The 17,840-nt window shown below is 41.8% G+C and overlaps 1 protein-coding gene across 1 annotated transcript in view; it reads right to left on the bottom strand.

The window, feature by feature from the left end:
- Positions 1-17,840, bottom strand: part of LOC122803951 (ectonucleoside triphosphate diphosphohydrolase 5-like) — a 759,259-nt gene that overhangs the window by 171,704 nt on the left and 569,715 nt on the right. Inside the window, exon 10 of the mRNA XM_044073628.1 lies at positions 1,360-1,416. Coding sequence (XP_043929563.1) covers positions 1,360-1,416 — 57 coding nt within the window. The remainder of the gene's footprint in view (positions 1-1,359; positions 1,417-17,840) is intronic.

Consider the following 17,840-nt stretch of genomic DNA (forward strand, 5'->3'; position numbering starts at 1 on the left):
AATCAGAAGGTCCTCCTGGCACTATGGCAGTTGGCTCAGAGGCAGGAGCAGAACTCACAGGTGCCGAGGCCCCAAGAGGCAAGTTCGTAACCAATAAAAACTTGGTCCGACTGTCCTCCCCGGACCCAATCAGAGAATGTGAGCTCCTAGACTTCTCAGATGGCACCAAGGTAGTTGGAGCTGAAGATCCTGCAGCAGGTCTCTACTCTGATGGCTCTACCAATATCAGGTCCATACATTCTGGCTCCAAAGTCCCAACTCGGGTTGGAGGAGGAATCAATGATAAAGGGGCAGGTCTAGTCGGCTCCGAGACCTTCTGGGTTAGTTCCGACAAATGTCTGGCTAGTGCAGGTGTCCTCAAAAGTCTCTGCACCACACGATCAACATCATCCTCGGTAGAGAAGGTACAGAAGTTGTCAGAGCCAATGTCTCTTGAGAAGGGTCAGATTGGAGGATTTTGGCAAAAGGAGAAGTCTCAGGTAGAACATCCCCCAGTTTCCCTTGCACTTTCTTCTTTATGGTTTTAATTGTCCTTCTTTCGTTTAAGTTCTTTCTGCATCTTTATCCCCTTCTTTCTCCCTGTCCGAGTTCTGTAGAGGAGCATGAAGGAGACCTAAGAGAATTAACTTGTTCTTTCACTCTTGAAGAGAAAGAGGGCCAAAGCCCTTACAAATGTCACAGGAGGCCAAGAGGTGATCTGGTCCCAGATATGCCCCACATAACTTGTGGGTATCCTGTGGCAGGATTTTATGCTCACACTGGAAACATTTCATGAAGCTCTTACCCATGTATGCTTAACAGCTAGGTACAGAAACACAATATCAGCAAAAACATTAATAACACAATAACAGTACAACAATAATAGCAGAGGCAATGAAAAACAGCACAAACAGTTGTTAGCTATCCAGATGGTGAAGTGACAAGGCCTATACTCCTACTTTTAAGAGCAAGAAGGAGTAAGAATACCTTTTTTACTAACTTGAACACTACAGAAGGAAGAAAATGAAGAAAAAAGGAGAATTGTAGGACATACCTGAAAAAAATGAAAAAGGCAAAATTATCAACTTTCACCATATGGAGATTTGCCCTAGTCACAGAAGCGCCAAATGGAATCTGGAGATGCAGAGGGGACAGGTGTATTATGGGATTAGGGAAGCCTTGTGGTAAAATCCCATCAGATGAAGTGGACAGATGGGATAATACAAGACCATTTACGCTCTTTACCCTATCACAGATATAGTTACTCAAGTCAAAACTTTCTTTACCCTTTCACTAACATATTTACGGATGTCAAAACCTGGAAAACAAAAATTTTATATAGGGAACAGTTTATATGCCTAACTGCATTAAGCTCCTTACCTTCTTTTGCTTTCCGTTCAAAATCTTTTACTTCTATTACTCCTCCTCTTTCATTATCTACAAAAGGAAACAAACAAGATGTTGCATAACGATGTGTGACAAGACTTTTGGATAGTACAGTACTGCAGTGGGAATATGTACCACGTTATGCAGGATCTATGTAGGACTGCGTTACACAGTGGAAAACAAAGGAAGCAAAAACACCTCATTGCATTGGATGTTACCAGTGGATTTCCAATGTCTGACTAATAAAATAAAATAAAAAAAACACATAAAATATCTATACTGTGTTCAAACTCCATTTTGCACAAACATATGCCTGCTTACCAGCACTTCCCAGCCCTATATCCGGTTGTCTGCCGGGAATAATTTGTCCACATTTCAGATATTTAACTATAACAAAATAAAATAATGGCCACATGATGCATTTAAGTCCATCTTACAAAACTATGCTCATTTGTTTGCCAACCTCCACAATTTCCATTTGATTGCCAGCCAAGAAAATGTGGGAAAAAAAATAAAAAAAATCATGTTCCTACCACTGCTGTTGTTTTGCCAACATGATTCTCCTTTAAAATGTCCAGGCTCTCTGCTCTGCTGATGCTATCCTTTTACTTGTGAGATGGCAAGGGAGAGAGAGCCATGACTGATAAGTGCACGAATCTCCCCGATAGGACAATGAACTGTGGCTACCTGTAAATAAACACAATGCTTCTTTACTTTTTTTTTAACGTCCCACAGCATCAGCTGTGGCACCTTACTCCTGAACGGGCTATATGGGCCACTGGTGACACTCAAATCACCCATGTTAAAATAAGCAACTGTACCAGAGTTTGCAGAACATCTCTGACTTTGCCTTATATTCTTGCCTTCTCTGCTTACACTTTCTGATTTTTCTGACAAATCACTGAGGAGATAGTCAGTAATGCCAAACACTGGAATTTCAGTTATTATTTAGAAAATGCATGCTAATGCAAAACCTGTTGTTTTGTTAATTTTAAGTGAACTAGAGTAATGTTTAAAAATGATCCCTGATTTTAGGTCTTTGCCCCTATTATTTTTTGTCTTTGCCCCTGATTCCCAAGAAAAGAAGTTGACAGCTTATTATGCACTTCATAGCAAAGTATTAACAAACGTACTCCATGTAGACACTGCCATTAGCTAGAACTGTTTGTTTGATACACAAAACACCATGCTTTATGGTTCAGTGCACTATCATTAATTCAATACATTTTCATGTTTATGTTTATGCTTGAAGGGTAGTTTGCCGCTGGGCTTTTCCTTAGGTCTTACCTTGAAGCACAGCAAACTGCTCAAAACAAAAGTAGGATGGACTGAGCCAACGTCTCTGCACACTTAAACGGTATTATGTTCCTCTCTAGACTTAAGGTAATAAAAATTCAGGATCCACACCAACTGATGAAAATCAAACTTCACATCAAGAAACCTTTCCATTGGTATTTCTGAGGTAAATGCATATGCTGGCAGTTGGAAAAATGTGATTTATTATTCAAATCGACTTTCTCTGGTTGCCTGAGCTTGTGTTTACCTTGGAAATGCCAATGTGAGTGTTTTCATATGATGACTATTCTGGCAGTAGTTCCATGGCACAGGTGGGCAACTGTTCAAAGGGTGGGGGGCATCCATGCTCATGACAAAGAATCTGGGATGCAGGATCACTTTGGGAAGCATATGTACTTGTCTTTCACCTTTCTGTATGGTTGTCTTGCATGTTATTTTTTCAGTGCGAGATGACCAACATGTTAAAAAGGCTGCTGATCTGTAACTGTTTAAAACATTCTTTAGAGCCTCCTGTCTGGTTTTCTCCAGTTTTAAACAGTTTTAGTGTCTGACTGCTATTTTTCTGCTGCTTTAAACATGCTCTAGTGTTTCTCACTGAAACTAGGGAAGCTAGTAGCTGTAGCATAGTTCACATTCAGGCTCGCTGCTTCTGGAACTGTTTGTTCTGAGTATATTTTCCAGGCCATCTTGGATTGGAAGGGACCTATCCGCACTTTTGTGAGAGAATTGTGCTGATTGGGACCTGTCTAGTAAAGGGGGGGCGCCAGTCTAGGGCTTGGAATAAGTATCCTCATTGGTCCTTCTGAATCTTTTTGATGTTTTTTCAAGTTTTTAGCTTCTGGTATTTAAGCCCTGCATTTGAACAAGTTTCTGCTTGTTCGTGTACAATTGTGCTCCAAAGCTGGACAGTTAAATTCAACACATTTTTCCTATAACCCAGGCAGAAATATCCATTCACTGAGCTCCTCTGTGATCAATTCTGAATAGCCAACCCTAGTGACAACAGTCTTTAACCTAGCATTACAGACAGTTGGACTACCCTTGTTTCTACTGCCAACCTTGTTGAGTTTGGTCTCTTGAGGCAGTGTAGCAACTGCCTCATGTATAGAGACAACCCTCTTCTAATAATTTATTTTTTTTCTCAAATATATTTTTATTAAATTTTTCAAACTTTTCAAATATACAAAGGAAAAACTGTAAGTCATTACAGGAAGCAGTAAAGTATAGGTATATATGTAACAGTTAGTACAAAAACTATACATTTATACAACAGCAGTTATCTTACAGGGAAACTTACATCTTAGAGACCAACATAAGCAGTAAAGACCCCCAATAACCTATTACAGTCAAAGTCTAGAGATACAAATGGAAAGTGGCTTGGAAGGAAGAATACATGACTGTCTTAAGAAGAAAGAAAAGCGGTAAGGAGGGTATAACCATAAAAAACAACTATTTACACCATGCACTTCTATTTATACCATATTTACAACATATTTACACCATGGGTGCCACAGGATAACAAATTAATATAACGAAATATTTTGTAAAATCAAAAGTTACCATGTGATGGTAACAATGTCTAATGGTTATAGGGCCAGATATGATACTGATGGAGGATTTCCTGGAATGTACTGTTAGTGACCCACATTTTGGAAGATTATTTAGTTTGGATTAGGTCAAAAAGTCTACACCAGTAATTCTGAAAATATTCTTTTTTCTTTTTGTTATTATTGCATAACTTATGTGCTGATATATATTTGATTGCCATTAATGTAAAGTTTTCCCAAGTTATTTTTGAGGGATTGACCCAATTCTTGGCTATAAAATATTTGAGAAGGGCGCAGGCTGTAACACAGATATATGGCGATGGATACCCTTAAGAGATTTAGGAATTATATTTAAAATAATGGTTTGCCAAGAGAATGTGGTTTTTTTGTATCCCATTTTTTCCAACTGAGTTCTGAGAGAACACCAAAGTTTGTAAATATTCTTACAGCTCCAAAAGATGTGAAGTATATCTACATGTGGGAGGGAACAGAACGGACAGGTTAGGTTTTTACTGTATCCGAATTTCAGTAAGACTGCTGGGGTATAGTAGGAATTGTTGTTTATCATAAGCTGGGTGCAAATTAGGTTTTTGAAGTGGGTTAGATTCAGGCTATTGATTGCTTCGCACTTAGACTCTGTAGAAATTTCTCCTTGTATACCATCCCAATATTTGGAAAATAGAAGTGAATGATCATACTTAATGCTTGACACAAGCTTATAGGTGTTCAAAATAATTTTGTTCCGTAGGGAAAGTGATTTAATGATAGATTGTGATAAAGTAATGTCTTGCTCCTTCACTCTATATTTATAGAATTTTTGTTTTATAAGTGAGCTAATTTGTCTTAAGATAGGATCATGTTTGTTAGGAGCACCAAATAAAGTTTTGACCTCGGCAACATTTTTAGAGTTATAAAAGTGCCAAACTATGGCTTTCTTAACAATAGGGAAGTTTGTTAGATCGATCATTTTATTATTGATTTTTAAGTTAGGGTTTAGGTGAATAGGTTGGAGAAAGGGAACAGTATTGTGCAATTTTAAGAAGGTCATCAGAGTTTGAAAGATGCGAATTTTGTTCTTTAGTGTAGGCAAGATCTTGAACTTGTAGTCACCATCAGGTGCTAAAAAAGGGTCAGCATATGGATTGAGTTTTAACGAATATATATAGTTGCACCAGATTTTGATCCAGGTTGGGCACCAAGATTCAGCAGAGGGATCATAACAGGCTATTTGAATTAGACGGCTAGCATTAGTGATGTGGTAATATAAATTAAAGTCCGGGAGACTTAAACCACCTTTGTTCTTTGGGGTGATTAGATTCCTGTATGATATTCTGGTTGATTTAGGGAACCATAAAAACTTTGAGATTGTGGTTTCGATTTTTCTGAAAAAATTTTTGGAACATTTAAGAAGATGGAGTTAAGATGAAAAAGGATTCTAGGCAAAATATTCATTTTAATGATAGCAGATTTTGATAGCAAAGAAAGACTGATGTTTTTCCATCTAGTTAGATCATTATTTATCTGATCCCAGACTCTATATAGGTTTGCTTTTATTCGTTCTTGGTGAGGGTGTGTGAAATTTATTCCTAGGTATTTAAGTGTATATTTGAGAGGAATGTCAGACAGGGGGAAGTAATATTCTAAGTGGTTTGCAGGGTTTAATGGAAAAATAGATTATTTTGCAGGGTTTAATTTATAATTAGCAACCTCAGCAAAAAGATTAATAGAATTTCGAATTTTATGAAGATCGGTGTTGGGAAGCTCAAAATAGATGTTTAGGTCATCTGCAAATGCAAAATAATTGATATCAATGTTGAAGACTTTTGGGATATGGTGATTAAGTCTTTGGTTTAACCCAGAGAAGGAAAGGTTCCAGATATAAATTGAAAAGATAAGGTGAGAGTGGGCAGCCCTGCCTACTGCAATTGGTAATTTTAATAGGGGGTGATAAAGTTTTATTTACATACAGGGAAGTAGAGGCATTGTTATAAAGCATCTTTATAATGTTGATAATAAGATCAGGAAAGTTAAAGAATTTCATGGTTAGGTAAAGGAAGTTTAGATCAACGTTATCAAAGGCTTTGGTAGCATCTAGAGTGAGTGCATAATGCAGGTGGTCATCACTTTTTAGAAACAACATTAATGTGTTTAATGTAAGAGTATTGTCACACAGCTGCCTCTGTTTCATAAATCCCAAATGTTCAGAAGAAATAACTGTAGCTACAACTTTTTGAATTCTATTAGCAAAAATGGTAGATAAGATTTTGATGTCAACATTAATAAGGGCGATGAGCCTATAGCAGAGAGGGTTGGACTTGTCAGAGTCTTCTAATAATTTATTTTATTTATTTTATTTTACATTTGTTGACCGGACTAGTCTAACTGGATGTATGTCCATTTTCAGTAGAGGCCCGGGGAGATAAGCTCCAAGACAGATACAAGAAAAACTTAGCAAAAATAAAAAATGACTAAATAGCAACATTCATTATATACAATGCATATTCCAGGTTACAACAGAAAATTCCACAAGGACAAAAAATAAATACTTATAGTGCAAGAATGCATATACTATACAACATACCGGTATAATACATAAAAAGAAGAAATAAAGTCAAAGAGAAGACAGGTTAATTGTATTAAAATAAAGAAATTCCTCAGTAGAAATTTACAGAGGTTGGACACAGTGTAGTTTTGGAGGGAGTCTGTATTTATAGTCAAAAAGGAATATATCAGTTCATGAGTAGCCTGGGATAGGCAGAACTAAGTTTAAACAGATGTAGAGATGCCTAGTCAGGTTTAGTACAGGGGCACAACCAGTGTGTTCTAAGGCAAAGTTTGTCTGTTTTTGAAGAGTGATGAAGAGGGAACAGAGAAAAGGCCACTGGGGAGAAGATTCCAGGTTTTTCCAACAGCATTGGAGAAGAGAGAATTCTCCAGCCTTGTTGTTAGGTTTAGAGGTGTGTAAAAGATGTTTGTGTGAGGGACTTTAGATTTGTATATGGGGTGATGAGGGTAGATAGCATAGGAGTACTGGAAGGTTTATAAAGAGTTCTATGGGCAATGGTTAGTTGATGGAATTTAATCAGGTTTTGTAGTTCCAGCCATCCTAGTTGCTTTATATTTATGCAATGGTGGGTTCTGAAAGGGTTTCCTGTGGCAAATCTGGCAATGTTATTGCAGGACATTTCCAATTTGCTGAGGTTATTTTTAGATAGCTTAGTAAAAATGGGTGAGGCATCGAGGAGTGTACAGATTAGATGAGTGTGAGCTATGGTTGTTCTGACTGTGGGGGAAAGGAAGGGTTTAATCCTATAGAGAGAGCCAAGTTTTTTGTTGACAGTTTTTATAGTATTGTTGATATGGATGTCAAAGTTCAGATTGTTATCAATGGTGATACCCAGTAGTTTGGTGGTTGGGTCTGATGATACAATGGTACCATTGGTGGATGTAACTGAGTAATAAAAAGGAGAGGACTTGTGAATAGGATTGAAGAGGAGGAGTTTAGTTTTTTTGGGGTTCAAAAGAAGACAACACTGTGTGAACCATTGTTCAACTGTGTTAAATACCTTCTGGGTAAGAGAGTGAAGTTCAGATGTGGATTTGGCTGAGCATATAAGTGTGGAGTCATCAGCATATTGTATGCATGTGGCTTGGGGGATGGCTAGATGAAGGTCATTACTAAATATGGAGAAGAGGAGAGGTCCTAGTATGTACCCTTGAGAGACACCTAGGGTAACCGGTTGGAGGGTAGATAGTGTCTTATGCCAAATTACTGCCTGTTGTCTTTTATCTAGGTAGGACTGGAACCATTTTATGGAAGGTGCATCTAATGACAGGGATTTGAGTATGTTGATGAGAATCTGATGATTAACCATGTCAAATGCTTTGAACAGGTCAATAAACAGTGCTGAGGAAAGGTTATTAAAGTTGCGGTTTTTGTTTATGCAATCTGTAAAGGAAAGGAGGGCAGTGGTAGTGCTGTGTGAGGGTCTGAAACCATGTTGACAGCTGGAAAGTAAGTTATTTTGGGTTAAGTGGTAAAGTAATTGCCTGTGGATGCATTTCTCCAAGATCTTTGCCAAAGGAGAAAGAAGGGCAATGGGGCAGTAGTTGGAGAGCTCAAGTGGAGTGTCCACCTTTATGGAGGGGGATAATATCAGAGACTTTCCATAAGCTAGGTATGTGACCTTCGGTAATAGTCCTATTGATCAGAATGGAAATGGGATATGCTATAGCTTTGGCTGATAGCTGTAGAAATTCAGCAGGTAGTTGGTCTGCTGAGGGAGAGCATGGTTTTAGTTTTTGTATAAGGGTTAGAATATATGTAGATGGGACAGGTTGAAAATGAAAAGGAGGGGGTGAGGCTGAGTTATAGGAAGGTAAAGTGAAGCTATTAGATGATAGCTGACTAGCTAGTGTTTGGACAGCATTAGAAAAGAAGGTATTGAATGTATTGGCTGTATTGATGGGATTATTATGGTCAGTATTTTCAGGGTTAGGTGTGGTGGATTGACCTGGGTGGAATAATTAGTTAATGCTAGTCCAGAATTTTTGTGGGTTGTTTTGATTATTTTGTTGAAATCGTATGTAGTAATTTCTTTTATCAGAGAGTATAGCTTTCTTAGTGTCATTTCTTAACTGTCTAAAGGTTGGTTGGTTAACACAGTTTTTAGTCATTCTCCATTTGACCCAATATTTATTTATAAGATGCATTTTGTGTTTGGTTACTTTTGAAAGCCATGGAGCAGACTTGGTTTTAATTCTAATTAATCTGGTTGGAGCATGGTGGTTAAGAATGGCAAGGAAGTTAGAGTTAAAGTATTTGATGACTTCTTCTAAAGGGAGGTGTTTTAAGGGAGACCAATTGCAGGCTCTTAGTTCCTTTTCGAATAGCTCAGGGTTAAAGTTCTTTTTGGATCTGATGTTTCTGACAGATGTTGGATTTGGAGTATGAGTTTTATGCCTGATAATATAGGTAAGTGAGTGCTCACTTATATCATCAGGGAGGGTTCCAGAATCATAATTGTGAGGGTGATGGTTTATGAGAATCCAGTCTAATATGCTTGCTTTCTTGTTAGCTTTATTGATCCTGGTGGGGGATGTAATGGTTTGAGAAAACCCATACAGGTTAATGTGGGTTGTAGGGAGGTTGCTACAATAGCAGTTCCAATCAATGTTTATATCTCCTAGGATTATGGTTTCTTGTACAGTGTGAGAGATGTACTTACACTAAGAATCTAGAATTCATGCTCTCTCTCACTCAAAACAGTAACACAGAGAAGGTTGTCAACTCACCCACCACTACATATGCTCATATTACCACTACTCATGCACATACCACTGCTCATACACATGGTACGTGTCAAACACTTAAATCCACATACGCGGAGGTTGTCTCAAAAAACTTATGAAAACACCAGAGACCTCCAAAACACAAGATTGCTACTAACAGTTCCCACAGCACCCCTGACACATAGCAATACCAGTGTCTCACCCACCAAGCCAGTAAGGCATAACACTCAAAAAACAAATTTTCTTGTCATTGGAGACTCAACAGTGAGAAACACAGATGTCCACTCACCAGGCTGGATAAGGAGAAAGTCATACTCAGCTGCCTGTCCGGTGCCAGTATTCATCAGATCACGCATGCATTCAGGTATCTCAGCAACAAGTACCATTACAGGATCATAGGAAGTTACTAGGCTATTGGCCCCGAGGCCCTTATAAGCCTAGCCAAGAATTTTGCCCATGTTCTGACAAGTCAACACCCAATGCCCCTTGTCCAGCAGGGAACAGGTGGAATCCCAGAGGTGTATTTTCTGTTCCCCATCCAGTTATCCAGGTTGTGCTTAAAAAGCATTAATGAGGTACTTTGCTTGATGTGGAGCAGGAGTCTATTCCACAGAAGGGGGAATCTCTGGCACATGAATCTGTCCCACCAACAAGTCCTACTGATGTCACGGATAAGGTTGAGGTTGCATGTACGGGTTACTCGAGTGGAGCTTGACTTGTGGACATGACTCATAGTTCATGTTGCTGTGAATGATCTGAGATGTACCTCACTGGCCTATATGAAGAGAGACATGGTTGAGCTCTCTGACTGTGCACCAGGCAGGTATGTCCATAGCCTTGAGCAGCATACTACTGTCACCTAGAATGACGCCACAGTATAAACAAAAAAATGATCAGTTTCTGGTGTCATTCAAAGGGGATCCAGTTCCTGTCAGCCTGGGAAGCCATGGTTGACAAATCTTGCTGCTTTGCCAGAGACGGTCTGCACCTGGCACCTCTAGGCTTTCGTCTGCTGGCAAAGGCTCTTGTCTTCCCCATAGTATCTTTTTTTAGGCAAGGTCTAACAACATTACTGACATGAACTTGACCAATCAGAATAAAATAAGGGTCATGCTGCTAAATGCTAGTAGCTTAAACCAAAAACTGCACTCCTGGAAGCACTTCTATCACTAGAAGATGTAGACGTCTGTGCAGTCAAAGAAACCTGGTTCAAGGCCTCAAAAAGTACCTCGGCCTTGCAAGGCTACAATGCCTTTCACACCTTTAGACCACAAAATGAAAATATGAAAACCAAAAGGAGGTGGTGGTTCAATCTATATTAGGGATAAATTCACTTCCCATCTAGTTAGACTGGACAACTCTGGTCCAGGTTACAGTGGGTAAGACCCCCATTCAAATCACAGTTCGTTATAGATCCCCTCCATGGGTCACGACACCCATGAAGCCTACTTGACCAGGCTGGAGACTAAATTTTACTGAACACACTGGTTATGGGGGATTTTAATTATCCCACCCTTAACTGGGAAACCTATGCTAGCCCCAACTCGCTAGTGCAAATGTTCCTTGACTTTGTTAATTCAAATGCCCTTGAACAAACTGTCCACACCCTGACAAGGGGAACAAACAAACATTCTAGATCTGGTCTTCACTAACATGTCAAACAGATGCACTACTGCAACTGTCGGACCCTCATTAGTTAAAACTGACCACAAATCAATCATCTTCGAGCTGGCACTAACACCAGAACTCTCAAAGGGTGAAATCAGACTAAAAAACTTCACCAAGGCAAAAAAGAAAGTTATGTACTCACCATAACGTTCCATCTTGCCTCATCACTGATGGGTTCGGAGTCAATCCTCGGCTCTGACACGGCTGACTAGCAAGCTCAAAGTTCTCCAGTAGCTCAAGACCCCACCCCTTATCCCATAATGCACTGCTGGAATTACCTCAGATCTTGTTTGCTGCGTACCATATAATAGTACAATAATTATTCTACCTAGGAATGAATACATATTGAAAAACCAGGATGAAGACAGCCTCCAGGTCAACTGTCAGCCAGGAAGGGGAAGGATGGAGGGACGTGAGAATGAAGGCAAGATGGAACAAGACATGGAACGTTATGGTGAGTACATAACTTCTTTATGTGAAGTTGTTCAATCTCGCCATTCATTCACCACTGATGGGTAGCGTCCCTAGCACCCTGATCTTGGTTAGCTCAAGGCAGTACACTCTTCAGAACTGTAGAGCCAAATGAAGCCCTGTCCTTGGAGGCCTTATCCACTTTGTAATGAGTTAAAAAAGTGTGAGGTTTAGACCAGGTGGCTGCTGAACAGATGTTATCCAAAGGCAATTTGGCTTGAAAGGCTGACGAGGTAGAAACTGCTCTGGTTGAATGAGCCTTTACCTTACTAGATAATGGCATTTTATGACAAGCATATGTATAGCTGATGCAATCAGACAGCCACTTACACAGGGTTGTTTTAGCAAAGGCCACAAAGAGCTGATCTGATTTCTTAATGTCTTTGGTTCTGTCCAAATAAAATCTAAGTCGTCTATGAACATCGAGTTTATGCACCATATATTCCAATTTGTTGGCATGATTAGGGAAGAAAAGGGGCAACTCAATGACTTGATTAATGTTAACCTCAGAACATACTTTGGGCAGAAAGGATGGATTAGTTCTGAGAGATACTCTGTCAGTATGGAAGACCATGTAAGGGGGCTTGATGGAAAGGGCTTGGAGCTCTGACACTCTACGGGCTGAAGTGATGGCTACTAAGAAGATGGTTTTCCTTGACAAGAATTTTAGTTCACAAGATGATGCAGGCTCAAAAGGAGGAAGAATGATACGAGATAACATAAAATTCAAATTCCAGGGGGAATAAGGTGTCTTCACTGGAGGCCTTATGTGAAAGGAACCTTTTAGAAAAGCCTTAGACAATTGGTGAGCCATAATATTCAAACCATCAATTCCTAGATGGAAATTAGATATAGCAGCTAATTATACACATACCACAGCTGCCACTGCTTCTTTGTTGAAGATTTCTGTCAAGAATTGTAAGATAGAAGACAATGGTGCTTGATAAGGGTCAATGTTGTGGGATTTTCTGGTGGAAGGTTTGTGGGAAGCCAACAAAATCTGACTAGTGTCATGGGATAGATTATAGAGCCTGGCTATGCGGGGAATTGGAGCAGCCAAGCGGTTAGCTTCAGTGTTTGCAATGATGGGTGAAGATCCCCTGACGGATGTGTCAATAAGTCTGGAACTGGGTCCAGGATCCATGGATCTTCCAGAATATGATAATAAAGAAACAGGAACCAAATCTGCCAAGGCCAATGAGGGGTTATGAGGATGACTGTCCGTCCCAGTGACTTTGCTTTCTGTAAGAATTTGGATATCAGGGGAATTGGTGGAAATGCATAGAGGAGACCCGGGGGCCAATCGTGGACAACAGCATCCCTCGGGGAGTGACCTGGTGTGGGAATTAGGGCAAAATATCTTCTGCATTTGTTGTTGATGTGACTAGCGAAGAGGTCGCAGGAAGGCAGGCCCCATTTGCAGAAGATCCTGTCTGCAATCTCTTGTTTGAGGGATCATTCGTGGGGCAACAACATTGCTCTGCTCAGTCTGTCTGCTATTACACTGGATTTACCCAGGATATGCGTTGCCAACAGAGAGCGCTGGGATGACAGTGCCCACTGCCATACTCTGAGGGCTTCTCGGCAAAGGGGATAAGACTTGGTCCCGCCTTATTTGTTCAGATACCAGACCACTGACATGTTGTCTGTCTGTATTGCAATTGTCCTTAGAGGAAGAGAGTCCTGAAAGTATTGCAATGCTAGAAGTACTGCTCTCATCTCCAGGACATTGATATGCAGATGTGATTCTTGATCTGTCCATGTGCCTTGGGCAGTCTTTCCCTGAAATAACCCCCCCCCCACCCTATCAGGGAAGCGTCCATGGTCACAGTGGCAACTGGAGGGGGAAGCATGAAAGGACGTCCTATTGTGACATGAAGAGACGTCAACAACCAATGAAGATCCTTCTTGCAGGAATTTATCAGGATCATGTGACTCATTGGAAGTTCTTGGTAAGACCATTGCATGAATAGAAGCCATTGAAGGATTCTCATATGTATCCTTGCTAAGGGGATTGCTAGAATAGCTGCTGCCATCAATCTTAGTATTTTCAATACCTCTGCTGCTGGTACTCTGTTCTTCGATATTAGGGACATGATGTGTTGACAAAGAATAGAGACTCTTTCTGGCAGAAGGCGAAGGGTGGTGGTTGACATGTCTAGTTCTGTCCCTATAAACATGATATGCTGCGATGGCAACAAGGCAGACATTTTGAAGTTGACTGTAATGCCTAGCTGATCGCAGAGTGTCAGAGAAGCCTCTCTCGCTTGAAGAAGTAGATGCCTGGTGGTGGAGGTAAGGAACCAATCATCTAGATATGGAAACACCTGGAATTCCATACACCTCAGGTGAGCCAAGAGTACTGCCATGCACTTGGTGAACACTCTGGGGGCTGTAGTGAGACCAAAGGGCAGAGCTCGGAATTGATAATGATTGGCTCCCAGCCGGAAATGCAGATGATCTCTGGATGGTCTGGCCATCTTTATGTGGTAGTATGCATCCTTGAGATCGATCGAGCACATCCAATTGTCCTTCCCCAACAAGGGGAGTATGGACTGTAGCGTGACCATTCGGAAATTCTTTTTTCTCACAAATTGGTCGAGTCTGCCGAGATCCAAAATGGGTCTCCAGTCCCGTGTTTTCTTTGGAACCAAAAAGAACCTTGAGTAAATTCCGAATCCTGTCTGGTCTGCTGGGACTGGCTGGATGACTCTTTTTCTAGCAATAGGCGTACCTCTGTTGCTGCTTGTCCCATATGACTGGGTGGAACGTCCAGGATTTTTTTGACTGGAAGAGGCTGGGTGGAGAATGGTATGAAATACCCTCTGGAAATGATACTTCGTACCCAAGTGTCGTTTGTTATATTTAGCCAGGCTTTGGGGTACAAAGATAAGCGACCCCTGACTGCTTCCAGAGTAGGACAGGTGGGCCTCCCTTCAAAAACACTGGTAGGATTCACCAGAGAAGTGATCTCCGTCACCCTGGTGTTGCAGACCCCCTCTGCCGCGAGGGCAGCATCTTCCATTGAAACCCCTGCCTCTGCCTCTGGAGGGGGGCTCTCCATGTGTGTCTTGAAAGGCTCCTTGGGCTTTCCGGAACCACATCTTTCCTCCCCTCTGACCTTTGGGAAAGGGTCGAGTGGAGGTAGAAAAACGGACTCCGACAGCAGACAGAGTCTTTCCTTCTTGCTCACACATGGTTAAAGTTTCCTTCACCTTTGGCCAAGCAAGGATGAGCCGTCAAATGGGGTATTATTAAAGGAAGACTTGAAGGGTTCCGCGACGGAACAGAGTCGCATCCAGGCATGCCTACAGAGAGCAATTTCTGTACCTGCGGCTCTGCTCAAACCATCAGCTGCGTATGATATGAAACGCATGGACGAGTTGACTATCAAATTGAGGGTAGAGAGCTGAGTGGCAATCTTATCGGATACACTCGAAGCTACAGCACCCTGAAGAGTATCTCCCAACTCCTTAAGGAGATTTCTCTGCAGTCTGGTAAAATGTGTCCAGTAGTTCAGTGATCTGAGTGAGAAAGTCACTGAACTGAACATGCGTTTCTCATATCTATCCATGATCCCAGATTCTCTATTAGGAGGATGGATAGATGAGGAAGTCTCAGATATTTCCTTTTTGGTGGCTGCCGCCACCACCATGGCATCAACAGGGACTCCCTTGGTCAAAAAGGACTTATCCACAGGGTCTGAAATAAACTTATTAGGCCTCCAAGGAACAGGTTACATAGGTTTTGGAGACTCCCACGTCCTACGAGAGACCAGATCCATAAGCTCACTGTAGGGCGGAGATACCCAAGAGGTGGAAGGTTGAGACCCAAACGCCTTTAGGAGAACCGACTCATCCTCAGTAGGGCTCTTGGACTGCCAATCACCCCTCTGCCTAAGGATTTCAAGAATCTCCGCAAAGGAGATGTCCTCAGAGGGGGATCTGGGGGACCCTTCTGATTCATCCAGGTTGGTGTCCGATGTGATAGACTCCTGGGGGGGGGGGGAGTCCGAATGCCTCCTCTTGCATAATCTCTTCCTGGGAACCTCTTCAGGGGGAACTTCTAGAGAGGTCTCAGAAGAACAGGGAGCGCCCTGTGGGGCTACCTGAGGCTCTGGGTCTCTACGCTTGGGAGGACCAGAGGAAACAGAAACAGACACAGGCACTTTAAGGGAAGAAGAGGCCAAACCTTGAGATGATGAAGTCTTGGGAGACAACACTTGCCTCATGGCATCGAAAGCACCTCGGCTCCGATGAGAAGGAGTCGATGGCTCCGATGGAGCCACGATCTCCTCCTGCACCGAAGCCATGGGCTCTGAGCCCGAGGTAGGAGCCGAGCTCACCCAAGCAGAGGCCCCGAGAGGAAGAGTCAGCACCGACAATTCAGTGCGGCTATCCTCCCCGGAACCGACCAGTGAGTATCGGCTTCTAGAGTCCCCGGTCAGTGCCGAGAACGTCTGAGCAGATGGAGCCAACGACACTGGAGCAGGTGTCGGCTCCAAGGGATTCACGATCATCAGGTCAGCCTCCTCCGGCTCTGAAGGTCCAATATGGCTCAGAGGAGGAGCAGACAGTTCAAGGGTAGTGGTCTTTGGCTCTGACGGTTGTGTCTGAGCCGACAGCAATTTAACTAGGCCTGGTGCCTTCAAGAGTTTCTGAACCAGCCGGTCCATATCCAGATCAGATAAGCTGACAGAGGACCTGGAAGAGTGGACAGATGGAGCAAACTGGAGCAACATGGAAGGAGGTTTTTTGGTAACCAGTTCCAAGGCTGTGTCCTGGTTCTGAAAAGAGCAGACTGTCAGTTCCGAGGGCAGTGGAGCCGAGTTCACCACAATTTCTGACCTCTTTCCTTTCTTGGATATAGAATCAGTGGAAGACTTAGAAGATTTGGATGATTTACTGGCTCCATCCTGGACAGACAATGCCTCAGAAAAGGGGTGCTTAATGATACCTCTATCAATCAATTTCCTCTTCCTTTCAGCTAATACTCTTGTGGAAAAGGAATGACATATGCTACAAGACTCTTGCAGATGTACCTCATCCAAGCGGTAAACACACTGCACATGGGCATCTGTGACTGAAATTTTCTGTCTGCAGTCTGGGCACTTTTAAACCCAGACTTTGGATCCTTGTCCTTGTCTTCAGACATTACACAACTCAAGCACACTAATTAACTAAGAGCTGTTTTAAACTAAGTAACTCACACAAACATACACACAGCCCAAAAAGGGGCACTAATAACTAATAACTACAAACAGTAAATAGAGATCCAAAACGACAGTCCCAAAGGGGATCACTGACTAATTACTAATCCTAAGGCCAAAAGGCCGAAGGCAAGACAGAATACTGAGGAAAGGGGTAAAAACACAGCAAAAAGTACTATTAACTAACTAGTATATCTGCTACTATGAATAGAACAAAGTATATAAAAAAGTGAAAATATAACTTGCTGAAAGTTGAAAAACTCCCAATAAAGTCTCGAGCCAAGCTGGAAACCAAGAGATCCATGCCATGGCAAACTAGATATGAGGTAATTCCAGCAGTGCATTATAGGATAAGGGGTGGGGTCTCGAGCTACTGGAGAACTTCGAGCTTGCTAGTCGGCCATGTCAGAGCCGAGGATCGGCTCCGAACCCATCAGTGATGAATGAATGGTGAGATTGAACAACTTCACATCTATACTCTCCTAGGGGAAGGTATAAATGCATTCCAAGCCCCACCCCACGCTGGAAGTGGTAACTATGTCAAAGCTTACACTACATCCCTGTACAATCGCTTGCATAAGTATATAAACTTGGCTCTACCAGAAAGAATTAAAGCCTTAGCCCCAAGTAAAAACAAGCTGCCTTGGTGGACATTCAGCATCAACAAACTTCACAATAAATGTTAAGTTGCTGTCCAAGAAAATGCAAGGCCCTAACAATGGAAAAGCATCCTCCTCAGTCTCAACAGGCAAATCAGACAATTTGTCAAATCTTCCAAGGGCTTCTTTGAGAGAAACTTAGGATGTACAGCGAAGGATAACCATAAGGCCGTTTACAGCTACGTACATAACCTAAGAGGTAGGACCCAAGCATGTGCAGAACTAGTGGCCAATAGTATCACACACACTGACTCCACAGTGACAGCAAACCTGCTAGTGGATAGGTATGGCAAGAATTTCACTCCCTTATCCCCTCCTAACTTACAACAAACC

The sequence above is a fragment of the Protopterus annectens genome, chromosome 6.part0 (assembly GCF_019279795.1).
Source record: "Protopterus annectens isolate FY-2018-M chromosome 6.part0, PAN1.0, whole genome shotgun sequence".
Taxonomy (NCBI): domain Eukaryota; kingdom Metazoa; phylum Chordata; order Ceratodontiformes; family Protopteridae; genus Protopterus; species Protopterus annectens.